Genomic DNA, 22,977 nt, shown 5'->3' with positions numbered 1-22,977 from the left:
CCCCACCAGTGGGGAGATAGTTGTGTAACTGTTTACTTCTGTCAGTGGTAACTGGTGGTAATGGAGCCCGGGGGGTGGGGTGGGGGCTCACAATTTCAGGCCTGGAGCCCACACACCAGGTGTCTATTTAACACATATAAATTAAGCTAACAAAGTTTTATAAATTTATAAAATGTGTTCTATCTTCTTACCTTGATCCATATACCTGGAAGGCCAGTTTCTAATTTAGGATTCTTAGACTTCTCAGGTTCTGTGCTACCACGTTCCAGTCAATTACCTTTGCAACCTCCAGCCTGCAAGTTCTACTTCTGTTCGTGCCCCTTTTAACCACCGCCCTTGGCTTCTAGGCATACATGCAGCCAGTGGCATCGTCTACCCTTGGAGACAGACCCAGGGAAGAGGGTTATCCGGGTCTTACCAAGTCCAGGAAGTGGACTTGGGTCATTTGGGCAAGGATTACCTGGGTCCCAAGTACCTGGAGCATGATCTAGACCTGAGAGGGGGTCGGGGCAGGCGTGTAGGCTCTGAGTCAGCCTCTCCCTGAACCCACAGACTGCTTGCCCTGTGGGGAGAGGAGCAGCTAGAGAACAGCCAAAGGGCAGCTCTAGAGGAGGGGATCTGGGAAGGCTTCTGGGAGGAGGTGACCCTTGAGACTTGAAGGCAAATAGGCATTAACTAGGTGGCGTGGTTGGAGAAGGAAGCAAGGGCAGATCACAAAGGACTTTGCTTGTGTGCCACGCCAGGGTGTTTGGTTTCTGTCCCAAAGCATGTCGAGAATTGCTGAAGGCTTTTAAGCATAGGAGTGATAGCATCAGATACATATTTTAGAAAGATGACTCTCGCAGATGGATTAGTTCTGGCAGACTAGTTAGGAGGGTATGGAAATCTATCTAGGTAAGGAGTCTAGAAAGTCTAAATAAGACAGAAACAGATGCTCAGGAAAGACTTAAAAGGCCATTTTTAGGTAAACAAGATATGGATGCAGAAACAGCAGTGTCCAGGAGAACTTCCTGAGGTGATGGAAATGTTCTATACCTGGGCTGTCCAACATGGTAGCCACTAGTCACCTGTGGCTATTGAGCACTGTGGCCAGTGAGTTTGAGGACTGAATTTTAAGCTGAATTTAAATAAATATAAATAGCTATGGGAATTCCCTGGCAGTGCAGTGGTTAGGACTCAGTGCTTTCACTGCTGGGGCCCAGGTTCAATCCCTGGTCAGGGAACTGAGATCCTGCAAGCCAAGCGGCATGGCCAAAAGCAACCAAAAAACTCTCTCTCTCTCTCTCTCTCTCTCTCTCCCTCTATATATATATATATATATATATATATATATATATATATATATATATATATGGCTACATGTGGCTGGTGGCTCCCATATTGGACAACACAGCTCTAGAAGGATTTCCAGGTTTCTGCCTTGAACAGCTCATGAGGTCCGTGAGGACAGCAGTCCCCACACGGTGGGCTGCTTTTACATGTGTGGAGTCTGAGGACTTTGGAACAGCTGCCCAGGCCTAGCCCGCCCCTGGGTGCACTGCTCCTGTGCAGCCCGCTGCAGTGACAATCGGCCAGAATGAACCCCATCGGACCCACCTGGGCGTGGCACACTGGGGCTGGGCTTTAAAGAAAGGACCTGGCTGCCGCCTTGACCCTAGGGTGAGGGCTCTACAGTTAGAAAGATCTGATGCCTTATAAAGGGGGAGAGACTGCAAGCCCCTTCCTTCCAACCACGGTGGAGGCGGGTACTCTTTTGCAGCCCTCCTCCTCGTCAGTTTGGCCTTGCTAGGGTGTGGCTGCCGAGTCAGTGGCTGGCACTCCTTTGGAAAAGTTGGACTTTTTCCACTTCTTTCTTCACTCCCCCCGAATCACTCGTGTGTTGGGAAGAGTATACTTGTGAAGAAACTCTATAGGCCTTCCAGGGGCCCCTGCAGCCTAGCCCCTGGCTCTATCCTCCCCAGATGCTGCTGGAGAAGCTGAACGGCACCGTACCCTGCCTGCTGGACACCAGCACCATCCCTGCCGAGGAGCTGACCATGAGCACCTCGCGCTCAGCGGCCAACTCTGGCCTGAGTGACAGCCTGGCCCCCAGCCCCCCCAGGACCTCCAATGGCGACACGCCGTCCCACCCCTATCACCGCACCTTCTCACCCCACTTCCACCACTTTGTGGAGCAGTGCCTTCAGCGCAACCCGGATGTAAGGTATATCTGCTGGGCTGGGAGTGGGCTTTGTGGGGAGCCCAGGGGGCTCTGGAGTGCAAGGCCGGGTTCGAGAGGATGCATCTGTCCTGTAAAAGTCTGGGTTCCTGGGAGGAGTCCAGAGCCCCCACGGCAGGAGGGATCAGCCCAGGGTTTGCTAGGAAGCCAGCCTGGGTAGCTCTGGCTGTTGTTTCTCGGTGAGCTGAGGGAAGGAGATGGGGCACTTGAGGGTAAGGTAGAAGTAGCAGGATTGGGGAAATCCGGGGCACAGGGCTGATGCTGGTCTCTCCTCCCGTTCCTCTACAGACCGAGTGCCAGCACCCTCCTGAACCATTCTTTCTTCAAGCAGGTACAGTAGCACTTTCCCAAGGCTCCCTGGTGGTGGTATTTCTTGCCTGTGGTTCCAACCACCCTCAGTCCCCTTAGCTTTGGGGTCTTTAGATTTGCTCTCCTCCTCCGTTCAAATCAGAGAAATGACCATGTTTCCAAAGCCCCTTAAAGGCGCTGCTCCTTCCTCCCATAGAGACTCTTGGCTCCAACAGCCCATCTGTCCCTGGGCCATGGTCCCTTGCCCCATGATGTCCTGAGACTCAAAACAACAGGATCCACCCCCAACTCTCTCTCCTCCCCCAGATCAAGCGACGTGCCTCAGAAGCTCTGCCTGAGTTACTTCGACCTGTCACCCCCATCACCAGTTTTGAAGGCAGCCAGTCTCAGGATCACAGTGGAATCTTTGGCCTGGTAACAAACCTGGAAGAGCTGGAGGTGGACGACTGGGAGTTCTGAGCCTCTGAAGAAGGTGCACCTTCTCCATCCTGGGCTGCGTGAGCCTCCAGGACCCTTCCTGAGGGCTGGCTGTGCTCCCACCCTCCTGGGGGCAGGTTGAGCAGAAAGGACATTTCTGCCAGGAGAGTAGGCTGCTTACTGACTGGGAAAGAAATTCCTGGAAGGAAACTTTTTTTTTTTTTTTTTTTTTTACTGCTCCAAAGGCTTTTGAGACACGAGGGAATCCCAACAACCAGGGATCGGTAGGGGCCGGAAAGCTGACGTTCCCAGTCCTGTGAGCTCAGGTGACCTGACCTCTTCAGAAGGAATAGATGCTGCTCTGGCTGTGGCGGCTCAAGTCCAAGGCCAGGGTTTGACTCACCCACCCAGGGAACGGTGCGACTTCTTCCCACTCTGGCTCTCCTACCAGCCTAGTTGCGTCCTTCTCCCCTGCTCTCAGACCCTGTAGGTCCAGAGGGGCAAGCAATAAGACTCCCCTCCCCTCGGACCTCTCCCTAATAACTGAAGGCAAGGGTATTGTTTCTTTATAAGCACTAGCTTAAGGCTAGGGCAATCCATCCTCCTCCCCCTTTTTGCTTGGGCCCTGACACCTGAAACCTTCCCTTGGTTCATCTTTGTAGCTCATTCCTTTCCCACGAAGAGTCCATCTTAATGACTCCTGCCGGCCGCCTTGGTGCTTCCTCCAGGGGCCATCATGTTTTGCCTAACCTGAGGGCCTGAGTCCTTATGCCGTGTTAGTTTCATTGCCAGAACAAATTAAAAGTTCCAGAGAATCCACTGGAGAGTGACATTGTTGTGTGTTGGCCACGCAGGCTCGGACGTGAGTCATTCCACCCCCGGTCCTGCCATCTGAGAGTGGTCCCACAAGTACTCGTGGAAGCACAGCGGTGACTTCCTTCGTTAGCTAGACAGCCTCACAGCACACATTTCTTTTAAAACCCATAATGGATTTGTCTCTTAACTATCTAACGTTGAGAGGATTAATTTTAGCCTGTGGCCATCAAACTGCTTTGGGGCTGGAAAGGTCTGAGTGCTGGAGACCAGCCGCTCTGCAGGACCACTTCTGGGCCACTGGAGCCCAGGCAGAAGAGGCTCCCTTTTGTCAGGAAAGGCGGTGGACGGGGTTGTTTTGGAACAGGACTCAGTGCCTCCTCACCGCTGGGACTCGTACTCCAAGAGCAGGTAACCTAAGACCCGCCCCGGCCCTTCCTGTCGTCCTGGCTGGCAGCCAGGGAGTCCGGGCCAGGGGGTGATTCTCACCTCGGGCCGCTGCGTGTGCTTCCCAGCCTGCACGCGCCCCCAAGCCGGGCCCCTTCCCCCACCAGTCTCCCGGGGTGGGTGCCCCTCTCTAGCCTGGGTACTTCAAATGTCAGATCAAGGAAGTGCCCCTCCCTCTTCGCTGTAGCTGCTTTAACCCGTTAAATGCCCTCACGTTCCCTTTCCTCTGAAATTGTAACATCAGTTTTAAAAAGAAAAACAGAAAACCTCTTCCCGTGGGCAGTTACAGGGGTTGAGGGGAAGGGACTCGCACCAGCCGGGAGGGCCTGGGGAAACCTGAAACGGAGGGGGTGAGCAGGCCAGGTCACATTTATTTCCAGCCCTCTTGCCAGCTCGTTTTTTTTTTTTTTTAACCTCAAGTTCCCTTTTCTTAACACCCTCCGCAGCTTGTTTTTTTCCCTCTGATCTGCTTGCTCCACCTTGCTGTCGGCGCCCCAAGGGCTGATTCTGTGGGGGCCGCCCGCAGTTCAGCTGCGGGTCATCCTGGGCAGGGCAGGGGGGCCTGAGGCGCCAGCCAAGCGCTGCTCCTTGCACCTCCGAGGGCTTCACGTTTCTTGCATCACCACGGCCCCCTTTGATCATCTGACGACAGGTGTGGTAGCTTGGCTGGTAAAGATGCCCGTTAACAGTTTTATAAGTTCTCACACACCCCATCCAGGGAGTTCGGGGGGCTGCAGCTCAACCCAAACGTACATCTTCCTCCAGAGAGGGAGGGAGGCTGAGCAGAAGAGTGAAGCACAGCCTGGGCGCCCTGAGCGAGCCAAGGGAACAGCTGGGGGCTGGGGGTGCCTGCCGTCCCGCTCACTCTCCTGCCAGGTGAGCACGATGAGCTGTTCTCTTCCTGACAAGGCTGTGGGCCTCGCTCTTGAACCACTAGTCTACTCCTGCCGTCGCATGGGAACAAGCTACGCTAGGGCCGTGCTTCGTGAAACAGCTTCCAGCTGCGACCGGGAGGTGGCTTCCCTGTGCTCCCCGCAGAGCTGAGGCTCTACCCCACAAGTGAGTGATGCTCCCTGGGACCCTTAGTGCCGTGTGCCGGAGCCCAGGCAGCCGGCTCGGCCTGGGGGGCGGGGGGGGAGGGGGGAGTCAGGAGGCCTGGCCTCTCACGCCAGCCCTGCCGCTCCAGCTTTGTTACTTGAACGAGTCACTTTAAATCCTCAGGCCTAGCTCCCTGTGTCAAATGAGGTTTGGGTGAACCCAGGTTTGCTTGTTTGAAGGATGGAGATCTCTTTCCCTGAAGGGGGTGCCGGCAGGGGCTTAGAGTTGGGGGGGTGACGAAGCCCATAAAGTCCCTCCACAGAAGCGCTTTAGGACGGCAGCCTCTGGGCACCACAGCCGCAGGCTCCCGGTTTCCCTCTCTCCGGGGCGCCAAGAGAAGGCGCTGAGGGCAGGTGGCCAAGCTGACCGAACACGGAGACCCCGGGGCCCTTCGGCGCGGGCCGGGCCTCGCAGCCTCGCGTGGCCGGACCGCGTGCCCGGCCGCCCCTGCCATCTTCCTCGGCGGCGGGAGGACTCGGAGCCCGAGGGGGCGTGGGAGCCGCACGGGGACGCTGGGCGGGCCTCCGGGGCGGCCCCCGCGGGTCCTTCGTGCCGCAGGGCCCACGGAGCGGGGAAATGGAGGCAGCGAAAGGCCCAGACGCGCCGGGTTATCCTTTTCCGCCGCGAGGGCCTCGTCAGGAGCATTTGTCCCGCGACCCCAGTCAGCTCCACCTGGACTCGCCCCTGGCCCGAGGCCCGCGGCGCGGGTTCTCCAGCTCCGGTCCCTGCCTCTGTCCGGAGCGGGCCGACGGGGCGGCCGGTTTCGCGAGGACGGTGAGCGCGAAGGCCGAGGGGCGGTGCGGAGCGCTGGGAGAGCGGGGTCGGGGCTGGGTGCAGACAAAGGCGGGGGACGCCAAGCGAGGGGAAGACAAAGCGCAGAAAGGGGGTCGGCGGCGGCGCCGGGGCCCCGGAGGCGGCTCCGGGCGCTGCGGAGCCAATGGGCGGGCGCGGGGCGGGGGCCGGCGGGGGCGGTGCCGCAATAAGGCGGCGGCGGCCGCGGCCGCTCGGGGACCACAGGCAGCGGCGGCAGCTCGCGCCCGCGCACTTCTCGCACCCGAGGCGTTCCCCGGAGACCGACCCCCGCCCCGCGGCCCAGGCCGGGGCCCGGTGAGACCCGCGGGCGGGCCAGGGGAGGGGCCGGCATCACGTTCGCAATCCGGGCGGCCCAGGTGGGGGCTGTGGGCGCGAGGGCCGCCGCCCACGGGGTCCCGACGCCGAGCGCCTCAACCCGTCGCGCTCTCCCGTGGCCCCGAGGCCAGCGTCCGCCCTCCGGGTCCGGCCTCCAGACAGAGGCGGGGCCGAGGTCCCCTCGGCTGGACCCGCGGGAGTCCCGGGTCTGGGGTCCGGTACGCGGGATCGGGACGGAGGAGCTGGGTGCGCGGGCGGCGGCTCGGCCCGCGAGCGCTGTCCAGGGGCTGGGTCGGCCGAGCGAGGACCGCCCGAGGCCCCGCGCCTCGGCCCCGCGCCTCGGCCCCGCTCTGGGGAGGGTCGGGCCGGGGTCAGGCCGGGGCAGCGGATTCTGGCCGCGCCCCCCTCCCCCCCAGGGCCCGCCCTCTCCTGACCTCCCCTCGAGCCAGGCGGGGTCCTGGTTCGCGAAGCGCTCCGGCTGCTGCACGGAGCCCCTCCCCCAGCCGCTGCCAGCTAACTGTTCTTTCCCCGACACATGGTTCCACTCAGGGACCCCTGCCCCCTACGGAGCCCCGTGGGGGACGAGCGGGCCAAGGGGGAGGTGGGTGAGGGGCGGAAGTGGCAAGACCCAGAGCAACAGGAAATGACTTAGGGAAAGTCCCAACCGCGGCCCCCCAGCCCCTTGCCTGTAAACACCCCACCCCCACCCTGCGGGCTGGGGAAGGGCTTGTGGGGCCCTCTCAACCGACTTCCCCTTGCAGAACCTAGCGGGTGCCGCGGCTCCACACGGGGCCTCCATCGCCGCCAGCGAGCCATGTTCCAGGCTGCAGGAGCCACCCAGGCCACCCCCTCCCACGTAGGTGCTCAGCTGGGTGGGAGGGCACTCCATTCCCGCAGGTGTCTGGCCTGAGGGTAAAGGCGTGCCGAACTGGCGTGTTTGCCTGTCTCCCTTCCCCTCCTCCTGAGTGTCCCTGGGATGTGGGCTGGTGATGGTCTGGGGCCCTCTTCAGCTGACCCTGCCCCGCCTGCCCTCTCCCTCAGGAAGCCAAAGGTGGCAGTGGCAGCAGCGCGGTTCAGCGCTCCAAGGTAGGGCCCCGAGGCCGGGGTGTGCGGGAGGGCGGGCTGGTCGCTGGTCAGGCCCCTGATGGGGTCTCTCCCGGAACAGTCCTTCAGCCTTCGCGCCCAGGTGAAGGAGACCTGCGCTGCCTGCCAGAAGACCGTGTACCCCATGGAGCGGCTGGTGGCCGACAAGCTTATTTTCCACAACTCTTGCTTCTGCTGCAAGCACTGCCACGCCAAGCTCAGGTGCGCCCTTCCCCTACCCCCGCCCTGGCCTTCCTGACCCGACCCGACCCGACCCGACCCGACCCGACCTGACCGCAGCTGTTCTGCTTCTACAGCCTGGGCAGCTACGCGGCGCTGCACGGGGAATTTTACTGCAAACCCCACTTTCAGCAGCTGTTTAAGAGCAAAGGCAACTACGACGAAGGCTTCGGCCGGAAGCAGCACAAGGAGCTCTGGGCCCACAAGGAGGTGGACCCCGGCACCAAGACAGCCTGAGGCCCCTCTCACCGTCCACTCCCTCCTTCCTCCGTCGAGGGCCTGGAGCAGGCAGCGGGCAGGGTGGGAGAGAGGTTGGACCGGGCCCCGGCGGGGGCAGGGTGGGAAGGGGATGAGGCCGTCTTGCTCGGTCAGAGGGTCTTGGGGGCAGGGCTCTGCTCCGGGATTCCCTCCTTCTCCCTCAGTGGGTGGGGGGGTTAGGGAACCAGGACTGGGCTTTGCTCACCAGCCCGCTTCCTGCTGCTTCCAGCCTACCCCACCTCACCCCACGGCCCCCTGGGAAGGCTCCCCAACCCAGCTTCCCTATCTAGGTGCCTTTTCTCCAGCAAGGAGTCAGCATGCCCCCCTCAGGGTCCCAAGCTCCCTCACTGCCACCCAGGGCCCTGTGTGGCCCCCACATCTCCCCATCTACCTCTGCCCTTAGCCTGGTCCTGAGCCATGGAGACTGCAGGAAGGTGAGCCAGGGTGCCCCCTGCTGGGTCTCTCCAAATGCCCACCAGGACCCAGTGGGGGAGGGGAGGGAAAGTGGAATAACCCCGCCCTCCCACCCCACCCCCACCCCCAAGGCGAGGCAGGGCGTGCCCATTAGGGCTTGGGACCATCCCACACCACGGAAGCAGCAGAAGCTAAAGCACCCGCCAGGCTGAGAGCCACAGAGACTGGTGGGGAGCTGGCAGGGTCACGTTCCCCTCTTCTTCCATTCTGCCGGTTTTGACTGTTGTAATCAACCCTGTTTTAAACACGTTTCAACAGATCCTGACTCTGTATTATGTGGCCTGATGGGGGGTTTGTGGCAGGAACAGAGTCACCACACAGAAGTGAAGGGGGACAGGGTCAGCCCAAAGCACCCCTGGCCTTGATTGGTGGTGGGGGGCTAGTGGTGATGGGTGTCAGGGGAATGAACACTGGGCAGCCTGAGAAAAGGGGGTGCGCTTCCCAGCCAGGTCTTCATGCTGTCAAACCCAGAGTGTCTGATGACTGAACTCCACTTTGCCCCTCAGTCTGTGTTGCTTAAGCTCAGGCCGTCAGTGGGTAATGGTGCTGCGCCTCGCTGCACTTCAGTATGTTGGGGTACAAGACAGAATCCTTTTGCTGAGTCCTCGCCTGAGCCCCCTTTGCCCTGGAATTCAGGAAGGCATGGTGGGAACCAGCAGATCCAGCCATTTGTATCAAAGGTCTCCTAGTCTCTGTGCCCTTTCCCCATCTGTCCTCTTCCTCCTGCTTTTTCAAGCTCCAGGGAATGGGGCAGCCGTGGTTACCATCCCAAGCAGTCTAAGGAGGAACAGCTCACCTGCTCTTCTGAGGGGACAACAGTTTACAACAGAGCAAAGAAGGCAAGCTTGGAGGATCTACGATCCCCCCCGCCCCCACCCCCACCCCAGCAGAATACAGGCAGGATGTCTGGCTTGTCCTGCCCCAGACCCAACCATCCTGATTTCCCCCAACTGCCTGTGGACTATGTGAATTGGTGGAACAAGAGGGCAGACTCCTGGGGGGTTTGCTACATCCACCCCATATACGTCCTTAAGGTCCTAAGTGACCTTATGCCCATAGCACAGGGCAGGGAGCTGGGCCTCAAACTCCGATAGCAGGTGGGCAGGCCACCGTGCTGTGTTGCCCCTGGAAATGGCAGAGCTAACAGCAAGCAGAGTTGGCACCCCGAGCCTGGGTCCTCAGAGCGTGAGGAGGGCTGCTGAGAGCCTCACTCGGGGCAGGTCCAACGTCTGCACCAGAGGCCTCAGATGGGGACGAGGATGGTCTTTCTCTGCTCCGAGCTAAGCAACAGCAGCAGATAGCCCTGAGGGAGCTATCAGAGAGGTGGCTCCTGGAGGTGCCCGATCCCTGCCCTGCAAGGATACGACTCAGGTGAGTCCTTCCCTCGGCTGGGAAGACCAGTGGATGCCACAAAGGTCCCAGAAACTGAGCCACATTGAAACTCGGGTCAGGTGAGCTGACAGTGCCACCTCAGTGAGTCACCTGTGGTAGAACCACCCTCGGCAGAGCTCCGAGGAAGGGGGGGGAAGAGAGGGAGCCACTTCTGAGCTAGCGGTGGTACCAGCCAAGTCACACCATCCCAGGCCCCCTCTTGGAGTCATTTCAAGTTCTCATCTGCTAAGGGAGGCAAGCTTGTTGCCAGGCGCCAGACCCAGCTTCTCCCAGGTAAACACCTATTCCCTCCGCCCCCCCAACCAAAAGCACTGCCACAGGACCCCTTGGGTATAAATGATCCCTTTTATTGTAAGTAATGCGCGACACTGGCCTGGCTTTGCACTGCAAGCCCTCGGTCAAGATATAGTCAAAATAACTATGGCTGCAGGTTCTTCTGCACGATCCACAATTCAGACACAGACACAGAGCTGGGGTGGGCAGGAGGGGCAGGAGGGTGGTGGAGTGTGGACTGTCCCCAGCCCTGGCCTCTCCGTGTCGGGCTGGCCAAGGCTGACATACCCCACGGATTGATGAGCAAGTGGTGGCAGGCCCTTCCCACAGCCAGCCTGGGGCTGCTAGGAGACGGCCCTTCAGATCCTTTGGGCCAGGCCGTCTTAGGCCCCACAACTTTTCATCTAGATTATTTAATAAAAAAACAATAAATTAAAATTAAGCAACAGCTTGGTCCTGAGGATGCTGAGCCAGCATGTCCACAGTTTTTGGCACACAAAAAATCAGGGTCGTGGTTTTTTGGAGTGTAGGATTTGTTGGCTTGTTCGCAAATTCATTTTTAAAAACATTCCCTGTGCGGCAAGACCCCGGGGGGGGGTGGGGCTCTGTGAGAGCCTGAACCTGGGACACAGAGTCGTCTCATCTTGTCGGCACCGGCACCACGCCGTTTCCTGGTGGGGGTCAGGGACTGGGAGCGGGGGTGTGGGCCCAAGAAGAGTGCTACAGCCATCAGGACAGGGTCGTGGAGAGGCCGAGCTGCCGCTCGGCAGCTTTGGTCGAGGCAAGGGGCCAGTCCCCACCCTGGGCAAGAGCCAAGGTGGAGGCAGGAGCACATGCTCACTGTCTTCAGAGCGCCCGCCTGGGGGTGCCTGACAGAGACCCCTGGGGGAAAAGGATGGAAACAGAGGGGCCCAGGCCCAACTGGCACCGTGCAACACACATTCCTGCAAAACCAGCTGCTTTCATTTTCTCTTCTCTCTCTTGAGGCGTCCATCACCTGTAACAGTCTAGAATTGATATATATAAAAACCATCAAATATGATCTGAGATATAAATTAACAAGTACAAGGCCTCACATTACATGATGTGAAAAGGCTAAAAACAGCGATAGAAACTACATTCATAAAAGTGCATCGTCAACATACAACGAAGGCTTTGGCTTGTTCTGGTGCCCGTGGGGAAGTGGGCAAGCCTGGCAATGAGCTGCCTGGCGCTAATCCCCAGCTCCTTGGAGACGCCCATCCCTGGGCACTGGCTTTTTTTTTTTTTTTTTCCTTTAATGACAACTCCCAAGGAAACTGGGTGTTGGAGAGGGAGGAGCTCTAGCAATAGGCACATTTTTGGAGGGGAGGGGCCGGAAGAAAGGACCAGCGCCCAGGCTGAGGTAAATAAGGCCAACTCTAAGCTGCTTGGAGATACTGGCTCCCTGACCCCTGCTGCCATTCCTCCCCCATAGGAGCAACAAGGGAAAGAGGCTGAGACCTCATGGGGATGAGCAAGGCTGGCCAAGGAGGAACAGAGCTTTGCGGTTTTGGACACAGCTGGTGGCATCATAGAGAGCTCTGGCCTAGCAGGTCGTAACCCACAGACAGCCTGATACGGCTCCCCTGGCTGCCCTGAACGGCCCGCTCGGTCGCCAGCTGGCTCAGATGCCTTCACTGCGTTGTCCATCTTCCTCTGTGCCCCAGGAGGGGAACAGGTGCCAGGCCAGGCGCACAAAGGCCACGACCTTCAGCTCTTTCCAATCTGGCCCAAGGCCCAAGCCCAGAGCAGGGGTACTCAGAGCCCAGAGGGCACACGAAGTCTCCAGTTTAGAAACTGGGTACAGCATAAGAGTGACTCCAACTTGTAAAACAGAGACAATTGCATTGACAAAACTGGGTCTCCCTCTCAGTGGGGGCAGTTCCACATCTCAGGCCCCTGCTTGAGGGTGGGAGGGGGTCAGGGTCATGGGGGCAGGCAGGACAGGCTCCTCCTTCCCTGAATAAGGCAGCATAACATTTGCTTCATTCATCTTTGGTAAAGGAAAGGGACTGGCAAAGCTGGCCTGAGGCTCCAGGGGGGAGCGCAGCCCAGGCCTCCGCTTTCCATTGGCTGCGGGATGCTGGGCTTTACCTCAGGCTTCGGTGGGCTCATCCAGCCCAGAGATGCCCTGGTGGTCTCCAGACATGGGGAGAAGAAACAAAATAACACTCTGAATGAAAGTAACACTATTCAGACCCTCGTGTCCATCCTGTGCCCCCAGACTCCCTGGGGTCTGGTGCTGACTGCGGTGTCAGGACACAGTGCCGAGGGTGGGGCCCACGGCGCCTCGCACACTGTTGCTAGCCCCTTCCCCTCCAGGCTGAGCTTAGGACGCTGGAGCTTCAGGTCTGGCAGGCTGGGGGCTCCCAGTCCGTGAGGCTGCAGCCACCCTACCTGGCTCTGGGCCCCAGCAGCAGAAGGGCACAGACGACGCTGGCTGGACTGCAGCTCCGTGGTCCACAGCCTTGCCTGGGAGAAGCAGCAATTTTGCTGAGCCCCAGAGCAGCCCGTCACCCATGCAGCAGGGGGTGGCCAGCAACAGCGTGGCCTTGAGAGCTCAGTACACGAGCTGTGCAAAGTGGTGTGTGAGCAGCTCCTCGGCCGAAGGTCTCTGGCGGGCCTCCACAAAAATGCGCCTCAGGAAGTCCCGGCCGTGCTCAGAGATGTGGGAGGGCAGCTGAGGATTGGTGGGCTGGGTGGCAATCTTGAAAATGGCGGCCATGGCTTCATACTCTGCCCAAGGTGGTTTCTCTGTCAGCATCTCCACCACAGTGCAGCCCAGGCTCCTGGAGAGAGAACCCCAGTGTCACCCCCTCAACCTGCCCCAGGCTCCCAGCTGCCCTGCCCACTGTTGTGAAAGGAGGTGCCCTTCCCAGAACACACTGAGACAGGATGGGCCAAGCTGACGGCTGACACCCCTGTAGAGGGTCCCCAAGGCCAGAAGAGGCTTCAAAGCCCCATCAGCTTCGTCCACGTGGGCTTCATCAACCTACACCCACCCAGGTGCTTCCTGACATTGGGGAAGAGAACCACTTTAGCATGTTCAGAAAGAGCTCTGAGGTCATGGTATTAGTTCCTGTTGCTGCTGTAACAAATTACCACGAACCTAGTGGCATAAATTTATTATCATTTTGGAGGTCGGAAGTCTAAAATGAGTCTCACTGGGCTAAAGTCAACGTATCAGTGGGATGGTTTCTTCTGGAGGCTCCGAGAGGAGAATCCATTACCCTGCCTTTTCCAGCTACTAGAGGCTGCCTGCATTCCTTGGTTCATGGCCCCTGCCTTGCGTCACTCCAACCTCTTGTTTCCTTTGTCACCTCTTACTGCTCACTCTGATATCCTGCCTTCCTTTTATAAGGACCTTTGTGCTTATACTGAGCCCATCTGGATAATCCAGGATCATCTCCCCATCTCAAAGTTCTTAAATTAATCTGCAAAGGCCTTACTGTCATATAAGGTAACATTTACTAATCCCTTTGGCATTAGTATGTGGACATCTTCAGGGACCATTATTCATCCCACCACAGTAACATTCTAAGAGGAAGTGATGCTCTCACAACTTTCAGGCCCTTTCAGAGGATGGACATGAAGTTAGGTAGAGCAGATGCAAGCCACCTGAGCACTAGGAGGGAGTGGAAGCCTGCTGCTGTTTAGAGGCAGATCCAGGCCCTCAGACTGGATCCTAGTTCTTTCAGGGATTTAGCAAACATCAGGGATGTTTTCCATGGCCAAGTTCTCAGGGATAACAAAACAGTTGCTATTCAGAGTTAAAACACAGCGCAGCTGCTGTATGTACCGCTGCAGGCACCACCACCTCTGCCCACATGGAGCCTGCAACCTGGCCTCGCTGGCCAGAGGTGTGTTCTCACTCCCTCCTGCCACACTGCAAAGCCCCCAAGCCTCATTCCTAAGTTGGAGCCGCTACAGCCCAGACAGGGAGATGGGGTCCCAGCACGTCCCCAGTGCTCACCACACGTCTGCCTTCCTTCCGTAGCCCTCACCGCTGATCACCTCAGGGCTCATCCAGTAGGGTGTGCCAGTGACCGAGCGCATGCCCGTGCCTGACATGCAGATGGTCTGCAGGCGCTTGCTGGCCCCAAAGTCCCCCAGCTTCACATTCCCAGCAGAGTCTCGGAGGATGTTGGCTCCTAAGGCATGAAAGGGCAGAGGCTGCAACCCTGAACCCCTGGGCACTTTCCACCATCCTCCCTCTCTCTCCCTCCCAGGTCAAAGGGCTGCTGGGGAGGATGGGGGGCTACCACGAATTAGACATGAACTGCACAGAACGAACAGGCTAGTGACGGGAAGCCTCAGCCCTACAGCACCGACTGTCATCACCATGGCCGACACCTGCAGAGCACCTCACGGTATTTTCCCAAATTGCTCAACTGATCTTCATGCCGATCCCCCAAGGAAGCAATGAGGGTTCCACTTGTCAGAAAGTTCAAAACGACCCGATCCAAAGTTCCCAGGTAACTAGGTCATGGGGACCACACAGCCGCCCGTGCTTACCCTTGATGTCCCGGTGAACAATCATGTTACTGTGCAGGTAGGACATGCCCTCCAGGATCTGCCGGGTGTATTTTCGGGTCACACTCTCTGTCAGAGCTCCGTAGGCCTTCAACTGGTCTTTCACTGAGCCCTAAAGCCACAGGAGTCAGAGGGAGTCACTGCAGGAAGGTGGTGGGAAGGGGCAAGGCTACTTCCAGCCCCCAGCATTTGGCAAAGGAGTGATTCTTCCGATCCCCATTTGTGATGTGCCAGGCACTTTGCTAGGGGCTGTCAGGCAGCTTGGAGAAAAGTCTGAGACAGTCCTTTCCTCAAGCAACGGATGACCCAAATCCAGAAGGGAGGTCTGTCTACGCCAGGTAAAGGCGCTACTTACTGGACAGTGCCGCTGCCCTGTAAGCCTCAGGTTAGGGTGGCCTGGGACACTTGTCACCCCGCACCGTCACTGCAGCCAGACGCAGGGCCTGCTGACTCCTAGTCCTGCCACTGCCTCACTTTCCCCCCTGAGCCTCTGGAGTCTCAGGTAATCAGACCCATGTCAAAGGGACCCCTCCTCCACAGCCCCCAGCCCCAGGAGAGGTCCCACATGCATCTGGGGAACATACCCCCGGCATGTACTCCATGAAGATGGTCAGAGTCTTCTCGGCACGGTCCCGCAGGCAGCCGTAGTACTGCACTATGCGCTCGTGCTGCAAGTTCTTCAGCAACTGGATCTCGCACTCCAGTGCACTCACCTCCTAGGGGAGAGGCCCAGTTGTCACCTAGGCTTTCAGGGCCCTGGTTCCACCTGCCTAGGGTCAGCTCAGCTTGCCCTAGTCAGTGGCCTCAGAGGAGTCTGTCTGCCTTGGGAACTTCAGCTGGAGAAAAGGGGGGACTCTCAACTGTTTGGCCCTTGTCCACAATGCTGGCTAAGCCTTGGGATGGTGGCATTCCCATGCTGGAAGACAGCAGACAGTGGGGTGGGAGACGGGTTTGTGGGTGCAACTCAACAGTTTAGATAACTGCTGTGTTTGTCCACTCAAACTGGAATGAAGGTCACATCCAAAGCTAAGCTCCAAAGACAGGCTCCTTCCTGGTCTGAGAGCTGGGAGAGAGAGGCATCTGTTTGGTGAGGGTGGGGCAGGTACTGCTCTTTGTAGCACTGGCCATCACCTCCCAGTTTGGGTTGCTTGGTACTTTGGCACCAACTCAGTTCCTCATACCCAATCTCTCCCCTGGGCCAGGGTCAACAGCAAGGGAGCCTGGGAGGAAGAATGATGGGAGAAGCAACCTGTAGCATCTCGAGCAATCTGTGCAACGAGACAGGTATTTTCTTGAGAGGGAGGAACTGGACGTCAGACCATGGGGAAGGCAGTACCTTGCTTGTCTCAGGACTGTCTGGGTCAAACTGGACCTGCTTGGAAGCAAGTTCTCGTCCTGTGTCCACATCATAGCACAAATAGACCCTGCCAAAGGCACCCTGGCCCAGGAGCTTCCCCCGGCGCCAATTGATGGGGGCACTGGGAGCTACAGGAGAACAGAAGGAAAGAGCATTAGAGTTCGTGCACTTAGTTACCGATATCCTGCCTCATCCTACAGAGGCCCGAGCTGCCCCCTCACCCGGCATCATCACATGTCTCAGCAGAGCATCTCCACACCCATCTGGAACAGGCTCAGTGCCCTGGTCAATCAGACCTTAAGGCCCAAGGCCTGAGAAGCAGAGGACTGGCTAAAATAGTGGTTAAATGTTCATGTGAATTGATTAAATACCTTCATACTTCCAAGGCCCCCAAATATCTCATAATATCTCATTATGGATCTCATTAGGGATTAAGGAGACTGCTCTTCAGTTTAAACATGGAAAAACTAAAGGCCAGAGAGAAGTGGCTTGTCACACAACAGTGGAGTGAGGACTAAAGTCCAGGGGATCTGCTGCCCACCCTCGGGCTCTTCCACTGGGTGCGGATGGGCCAGAGCTGCCAACTGCTGAGCCGAACAGCCCCAGTGGACCCCGCTGGCCTCCCGCCCTGCAGTTGGTCTGAGCATCCCCTGGGCAGCCTCCACCTGGCCAGGGCCCACTCCTCACACTTGGTTGGCACGTTCCTCTCCTGCACAGAGAGGGCGTTCTCACTGTCCGCACTCCGCAGGCGCCCTCGGGGGTCCAGGTACTGCACCGCCAGGCCCATGTTCTCGCCATTTGTGCTCAGGGAGCGGCTGGAGGGCACCAGGGTGAACAGGTTGCCTTGATGACGTCGTATTCGGGGAAATGTTCTTCTGCCTGAAGGGTTGCAGGGGCCAGAATAGAGCAAGTCAGACCCCTGGCCACAGGCTGAATGTGCAAACCGGGCCATAACAGCAGCTCCAGTTGGGTGAGCTCTCTAGAACCTATCTGCCCTCCCACCTGACTCGTGCCAGAATGGCTCATGTCTCAAGCATCCTGAGAATCAGGACAAAAGCAGGAATTAGCAAGCAGCCAGATGGTTTAGGGAAACCTAGCCAAAGCGAAAGCATAGGGCTGGCCCCTATGTCCTACCTCACTCGCAGGGCCAATCCACGGCTGATCTATTTTCCTTGGCATCCTAACCCTAAACCTCTGAGGAAGCTCCATTCCGTTTGCTGCGTGAGGCAGAAGGGGGCGTTGGAGAGCTGGCGCCCTGGAGCACGCTGTGCACCCAGACAAAGGACAGAGTTGCTACAGGCAGCATCAGTCTACAAATACCAGCCTCGCTCTTTTTTTTTTTTTTTAAAACCCTGACTCTACTGCCTCAAGCCTGGGCACAGTTCCTCAGGAATAAAGGAAACATGGGGCCTGGAGCGCTTGGGCCACCCGCTCCAGTGGCTTTTCCTGGAGGAGCTTTAACCACGTCCCTTCTGATGTGGCCAGCAGGGGGCAGGGTGGAGGCGCACTCACCATCATTGTAGTCCTTGTGGTGCACGGACACGTGGTAGCGCCGGGGGTAGGTTCCACCTTTGACCCCTTTGTCATAGAGCTGAGTTTCCCGATCTGAGTAGGAGAGAGGAATCACTGGCTTCTCGACAGGCCAATGTTAGTGATCCATTTAAGCCTCTAGGTCACCTGAGACCTCAGAGCAGCAAGCCCGAGGAGAATTAAAATACAGCCCTGGCTTCTCTTCCCAACTCAGCCATCAAAAAGCAGACTGCCTGCAGCCCCACCCGGACACCCCGCAGTGCTCACCCGGGCTCTGGAGAACTCACCCGAGAATTCCTGTCTGTTGTCTGGGAAGCTCTGGGCTCGGGACATTCGCGATTTCCGGAAGGATGGGCTAGAAAAACAAAATGAATCACAAAGTAGACTTCAGGGTACCTCCAAAGCAGCTCAACAGGGCAGAAGGCAGGATACTCACACAGACTGCTTCTCCTAGCTCCTTCCCACACATGTCATTGCATGGTAGGAAGCAGAGTTGGAGAGAAACAGCCCTTTTCTCAGCCTACTACTTTCTCTTCACTAGTCTGAGGCCCACATCTGACGGGGTCCTGAATAATGAAGCCCTCCAGTGCTACCGACCTCCACCCTGGCTGCACAGCGCTTTATCTTATCCTTTCCTCCCACCTTGGTGACAGGGGAAGAGCTGCACAAAGTCCCTTGCCCAGCGCAGTAATAAAGATAGCAACAGCATCATCCTTTCAGACTAATCACCACCATCCCATTTTAGAGACGTGGAAAACAGGAATAGAGAGGTGAAAGGGCTTGTCCAAAACTATTCAACTAATATTTGGTGGAGCTGGGTCTATATGGCTCCAGATCCCGTGAAGGGAAGATGAAAGCTCTGACCTTAGGTTACGCTGGCCCTCGAGGAAGTAAAGTCCAGGTCACTGAGTCTGACTCCCAAGGAGAAGAAAACAAAGCATTGGAGGGACAGAGGAAAAATTCAAGAATCAAGTGAGTTATCTTTCCCAGCATCCACCTGAACGGTTCTTTCCCTCATGTGAGAGTGCCTTTTGAAAAGGTCATAGGTCAGAAACTCTCAAGGCAGTGATGCAGGGGCTGTCCCCTACTTCCCAACTGCTAGACCTTCTGTGGTCCTGTCCCACAGCTCCCCTCCCCCACCAGCGTGGCCACAAAGCTTAGAAGAGAGTTCAAAGCCAGAGTCAGTTCCTGTCCTGGCAGAGCTCTCAGGTTGCGGCAGCAACTCTGGCACTTTCACCTGTGCCTTCTTACTTTTTTTTTTTTTTTTTTCTGCTGTATGCGGGTCTCTCACTGCTGTGGCCTCTCCCGTTGCGGAGCACAGGCTCTGGACGCGCAGGCTCAGCGGCCATGGCTCACGGGCCCAGCCGCTCCGCGGCATGTGGGATCTTCCCGGACTGGGGCACGAACCCGTGACCCCTGCATCGGCAGGCGGACTCTCAACCACTGCGCCACCAGGGAAGCCCTGCCTTCTTACTCTTTTGGTTGGAAAGCAAGCCTAAAATAAGGCTGCATATTGGATGCCAATAAGCAACTGTGACTGTCCTATGATACCTAGGGGGGAGACCACGCTCAGCAGCTCACAGGTCTGTTAGGAGAGACACGGTACAGATCCGGCCATGGTCACAAGGTGATGACCCATGTGAGCAATTAATCAGTTACAGAAAGAAAAGAAAATCCCCAGAACTGTTCCTTAGCCTCTGACCACAGTCCTAAGTCCAGCCGGATGTGGTCAAAATGTGCTCTTGGGCATAATAAGGTCAAGGAGAGAGACTGGCTACATCAATGATAGATATGCCAAAGCCACCAATGATAGGTGGCCAATGATAGGTGCCAAAGCCACCTCCAAACACCCCCCCGCTGACGGGCAAACCAGCTCCACAGAACCATGTGGTGTGTAAAGGATGACGCTTGTTGCCTCCCAAAGTGTAAGAACAAGATTACACACCAAGCATGCAGTGTGGTAAGCTAGGCAGTCTGAATATCTTGTTTTCTGGTTTTTATATCCCAGTTTCTTATTCCACCAGAAAGACTTGGAGAAAAAAAGAGAAAGTAAACCCAAAGGTGATAATTCAGTTTTGTCCCCCAAGCACTGAAGGTCGTCCAGATCTCAGCAATGAGGCTAAGTGTACAAGGGCAGCATGTGTTATGTGGGACGTCAAAACATGTAAAGTGCTTGGAACAACAGAGCAAGCATTTAATACATGTGAGCTGCTATTATAACCTACTACATTCATCTAACATTCTCCCTGTTTGGAAAATTAAGGAGAGGGCTAGGAATGCTAGCGAGAGGTTTCTTTCCCAGAAGCATGACGTTTTAACCATGGGCCTGCAGACCATTGTGTAGTTCAGGGACACACACACTAGCTGACTCCATTTCCTCAGCTCATCAGTTCCAAAAATGCCTATGCACTAACTCCCGAACCAGCCACAGTCTCATACCTGTCTGCAGACCTGTCCAAGGATTGGCAGCTTCCTGACAAGGAATTTTCAGCACTGCTCAGGGGATCCAGCATCTGCAAGGCAAGTCATACAATAAAACCCCAGCCCCAATCCCAGCCAGGTGACCCAGCCAAGGCCAGCAAATGGTCCTTTTCCTTTTCCAAAATTTGAAGGTGCCCTTTCTCCGCCAGGGCAGTGGGAAGAATGGTTAGGAAGGTACCATTCTCCCCCGCAGTCTGAAAGGCAAGTTTCCAGGAGTGAGAAAAATGCCTGGCTGGCATCCCAAGGAGGTCTGCCAGGAGAGCAAAGCAGAGACGCTGCTTCTCTTGTTGACATTTTCTTGGCTTGTGAGTGCTGGAGCCTGGTGCTGGAGATGGTCCTACCCTGCAGAGGCTTCCAGTGCATTTGGGTGGGACCATAATGCTTCTGTTTACACTCCACAATTTATAATTTACAATTCATAATTTTATTGCCCTCATTTCACAGACAAGCCACTGCAGGTCTAGAAAGGTTAGGAGAATTGTCTGAAGTCATGAAACTAGTTAGTACACAGCTGACACAGAACAAAAATTTCCCAGTTCCTGGTTCTCCTGCACAGCCAGTAAGTACCTATGTAAGTTAAAATGTTTCTCTGGCCCTTGGTCAGATGCAGTAACAAAAAGCCTTCAGATTAGTTTTTTCTCCAACTAATCTCCCCTTCATTTTGCCTATGGGGGGTATTCACTATCAGAGAATTTATTATCTGAGATCCAAAGTTAAACATTACATAGGGAAGCAGAGTATCAGAACCATGAAAATTCATGAACAACTTCCATAAAATTGGTTTCCATCTCAAATTATCTCTTCCCATTTAATGCTGGAGTCCACCTCACCCATATTGTCACTCATATATTGTCATATATGATTTTTTTTAAACTGCCGATCAAGGCAAATTAATTGAAAAGTAAAATCCCAAAAATCTTGCTAAGGATATAGGATTTCCCCAAGAGGATAAAACCAACATGGGAAAGAATTGCTCCCAAACCATAAAGTACATATTTGGCGAAGTTAGGTCAGATAACAGAAGAGAGAATGAGCGAGTATAACAACATGACAGGTGTGATGAAGGTGGAAGAATACCAAAGGTTCAAGAGAGGCCTGTGGGAAGTACACTGAACCCCGTGAAGGCTTCTGTAAAAAAAAAGGAGCCTCTTTAGGACAGTGCTGCAGAAGTCAAAGAGGAAGTGAAGGAAGTTATGTTGTGCTAGTAAAATTTTTGTTAGAAAAATTAAGCCAAAAAAAATTAGCCTGAATCATGCTTTGTTCATTCTAAAAATTAGCAAATAGATGCAACTATTACTCAAATCTGATTAAAGAAAAAACAAAATAAAGTTATCTTAGTTTCATTTTTCAAGAAAGTCCCAGTTGGATACTCTTTCACTATATACTATGCTGTTTTGGTCTCTGTTAAGTGGATTTATCTTGAATGGCCCATTAGCAGCAGCAATTCTCTTTAGCTAAAGAGGCGGGCACTGGGGAAGGACCTAGGCATTCTCCTGCTTCCTTGGCCTCTTTCTAAAAGTCTATCCTCACTACAAGTCTAATACTCCCATGCCTTCCAGGGCCAGGCAGGTAAAGAAGTAAAAGGACCAGGATATAGGACCATGGGGAGGGATAGAGAGCAAAGGCAATCAAACTCATTAGCAAAGTCACCCCTAGTACAGCTGATGTCTGGAAGCACTCTGGTTAGAGAAAATGGAAAGGATGGTCAGTAAGATATCCAAGAAGGGACTCTGCAGCTAAAAGCACTCTAGGTCACTGTTCTAAACATAAATTTATCTGGAAGACAGGACTGTAGAAGAGAGAAGAGGCAGTGTAAAAATGCTTCTCATAGCCTATATAGTTTGAACAATGCTACACAGAGATTAGCTATTGAGGGGAAAGAACAGTTGTAAGAATCAGTTTTAGGAAAAAGAAGTTATAAGGATCAGGTTTTTTTGGTAAAATCCCCCATGTGATGGTGCTGGCCTTCTACTGGATGCTTTTACCCTTAAGAAATTTCCCCTTTCAAGATCAAATCCCAAAAGTTTATAAGACAGATCTTTTTCTTGCAATCAAAGCAAACTCACTGAAAAAACTTCAGAATGGAGCCAGAGATCTCATTCTTGCTGAATTCACTAAGCCAAAGTGCCATTTTCATCAAGTGGGCCACAAGTTAAAAAAGCTAGCCATTAAAATGGGTAAGCCATTGTGGTAGACACACCCTAGGATGTCCCCACTCCACCCCACCCCAATAAGTCAAAAGCCTTGCATAGCCCCCGCCCCTTGAGTATAGGGAGAACTTGTAATTTGCTTCTAGTCAATAGACTAGCAAAGAGGATGGGATATTCATTCCCATAATTGTGCTGCATTATATGAGACTTTATCTTTTTTTAAATTTAATTAATTATTTTTATTTATTTTTATTTATTTTATTTATTTATTTTTGGCTGCATTGGATTTTCATTGCTGCGTGCGGGCTTTCTCTAGTTGCAGTGAGCGGGGGCTACCCTTTTGTTGCAGTGTGCAGGCTTCTCACTGTGGTGGCTTCTCTGGCTGCGGAGCACAGGCTCTAGGCGTGTGGGCTTCAGTAGTTGTGGCACACGGGCTCAGTAGTTGTGGCTCCCGGGCTCTAGAGCGCAGGCTCAGTAGCTGTGGCTCACGGGCTTAGTTGCTCCGCAGCATGTGGGATCTTCCCGGACCAGGGCTCAAACCTGAGTCCCCTGCATTGGCAGGCGGATTCTTAACCACTGTGCCACGAAGGAAGCCCGAGACTTCATCTTTGCATACTAGAGCAAGAGATTCGTCTGCTGGCCTTGAAGAAGCTACCATATTCTGAGAGGGCCACATGGCAAGGAACTGCAAGTGGCTTCTAGGGCTCAGAGTGGCCCCTGGCCGACAGCCAGCAAGAAAACAGGGACCACAGTGC

The 22,977-nt window shown here is 55.4% G+C and overlaps 3 protein-coding genes across 16 annotated transcripts in view; 2 read left to right on the top strand and 1 right to left on the bottom strand.

Annotated features, from left to right (window-relative positions):
- The window catches only part of STRADA (STE20 related adaptor alpha), a 29,125-nt gene extending 25,362 nt beyond the window's left edge, over nucleotides 1-3,763 (top strand). For all 10 annotated transcript variants that reach the window (XM_082603264.1, XM_082603262.1, XM_082603261.1 and 7 more), the window contains 3 exons: nucleotides 1,962-2,203; nucleotides 2,507-2,549; nucleotides 2,834-3,763. In XM_082603264.1, the coding sequence (XP_082459390.1) occupies nucleotides 1,962-2,203; nucleotides 2,507-2,549; nucleotides 2,834-2,986 (438 nt within the window). In that variant the 3' untranslated portion in view covers nucleotides 2,987-3,763. The remainder of the gene's footprint in view (nucleotides 1-1,961; nucleotides 2,204-2,506; nucleotides 2,550-2,833) is intronic.
- A 736-nt stretch (nucleotides 3,764-4,499) lies between these two features.
- LIMD2 (LIM domain containing 2) lies at nucleotides 4,500-8,750 on the top strand. Of its 4 annotated transcripts, none has more exons than XM_082603273.1 (5): nucleotides 4,500-5,263; nucleotides 7,192-7,286; nucleotides 7,472-7,516; nucleotides 7,596-7,735; nucleotides 7,831-8,750. In XM_082603273.1, exons 2-5 carry the CDS (start codon nucleotides 7,245-7,247, stop codon nucleotides 7,988-7,990), a joined length of 387 nt encoding a protein of 128 aa, XP_082459399.1. In that variant the 5' UTR covers nucleotides 4,500-5,263; nucleotides 7,192-7,244; the 3' UTR covers nucleotides 7,991-8,750. The 4 variants fall into 4 exon arrangements, with proteins under 4 accessions (XP_082459399.1, XP_082459400.1, XP_082459398.1 ...); XM_082603274.1 differs by lacking the exon at nucleotides 4,500-5,263 and adding an exon at nucleotides 5,693-6,076; XM_082603272.1 differs by lacking the exon at nucleotides 4,500-5,263 and adding an exon at nucleotides 6,300-6,398.
- A 1,458-nt stretch (nucleotides 8,751-10,208) lies between these two features.
- Nucleotides 10,209-22,977, bottom strand: part of MAP3K3 (mitogen-activated protein kinase kinase kinase 3) — a 63,199-nt gene continuing 50,430 nt past the window's right edge. For both annotated transcript variants that reach the window (XM_082603258.1, XM_082603259.1), the window contains 9 exons: nucleotides 20,031-20,104; nucleotides 17,879-17,946; nucleotides 17,574-17,666; nucleotides 16,749-16,940; nucleotides 16,041-16,189; nucleotides 15,289-15,420; nucleotides 14,687-14,816; nucleotides 14,145-14,322; nucleotides 10,209-12,960 (listed from right to left, as the gene is read on the bottom strand). In XM_082603258.1, coding sequence (XP_082459384.1) covers nucleotides 12,732-12,960; nucleotides 14,145-14,322; nucleotides 14,687-14,816; nucleotides 15,289-15,420; nucleotides 16,041-16,189; nucleotides 16,749-16,940; nucleotides 17,574-17,666; nucleotides 17,879-17,946; nucleotides 20,031-20,104 — 1,245 coding nt within the window. In that variant the 3' untranslated portion in view covers nucleotides 10,209-12,731. The remainder of the gene's footprint in view (nucleotides 12,961-14,144; nucleotides 14,323-14,686; nucleotides 14,817-15,288; nucleotides 15,421-16,040; nucleotides 16,190-16,748; nucleotides 16,941-17,573; nucleotides 17,667-17,878; nucleotides 17,947-20,030; nucleotides 20,105-22,977) is intronic.

This window comes from Mesoplodon mirus (genome assembly GCF_964341445.2).
Source record: "Mesoplodon mirus genome assembly, chromosome: 18".
NCBI classification, from domain to species: Eukaryota; Metazoa; Chordata; class Mammalia; order Artiodactyla; family Ziphiidae; genus Mesoplodon; species Mesoplodon mirus.
The sequence above is the reverse complement of the archived record's forward strand: the minus strand, read 5'-3'. Positions and strand labels throughout refer to the sequence as shown.

Coding starts and splice junctions, on each gene's coding strand:
- LIMD2 (XM_082603273.1), top strand. CDS start 7,245: ATGTTCCAGGCTGCAGGAGCCACCCAGGCCACCCCCTCCCAC. Junction 7,287..7,471: donor CCCAGGCCACCCCCTCCCAC/GTAGGTGCTCAG, acceptor CCTCTCCCTCAG/GAAGCCAAAGGTGGCAGTGG. Junction 7,736..7,830: donor CACTGCCACGCCAAGCTCAG/GTGCGCCCTTCC, acceptor CTGCTTCTACAG/CCTGGGCAGCTACGCGGCGC.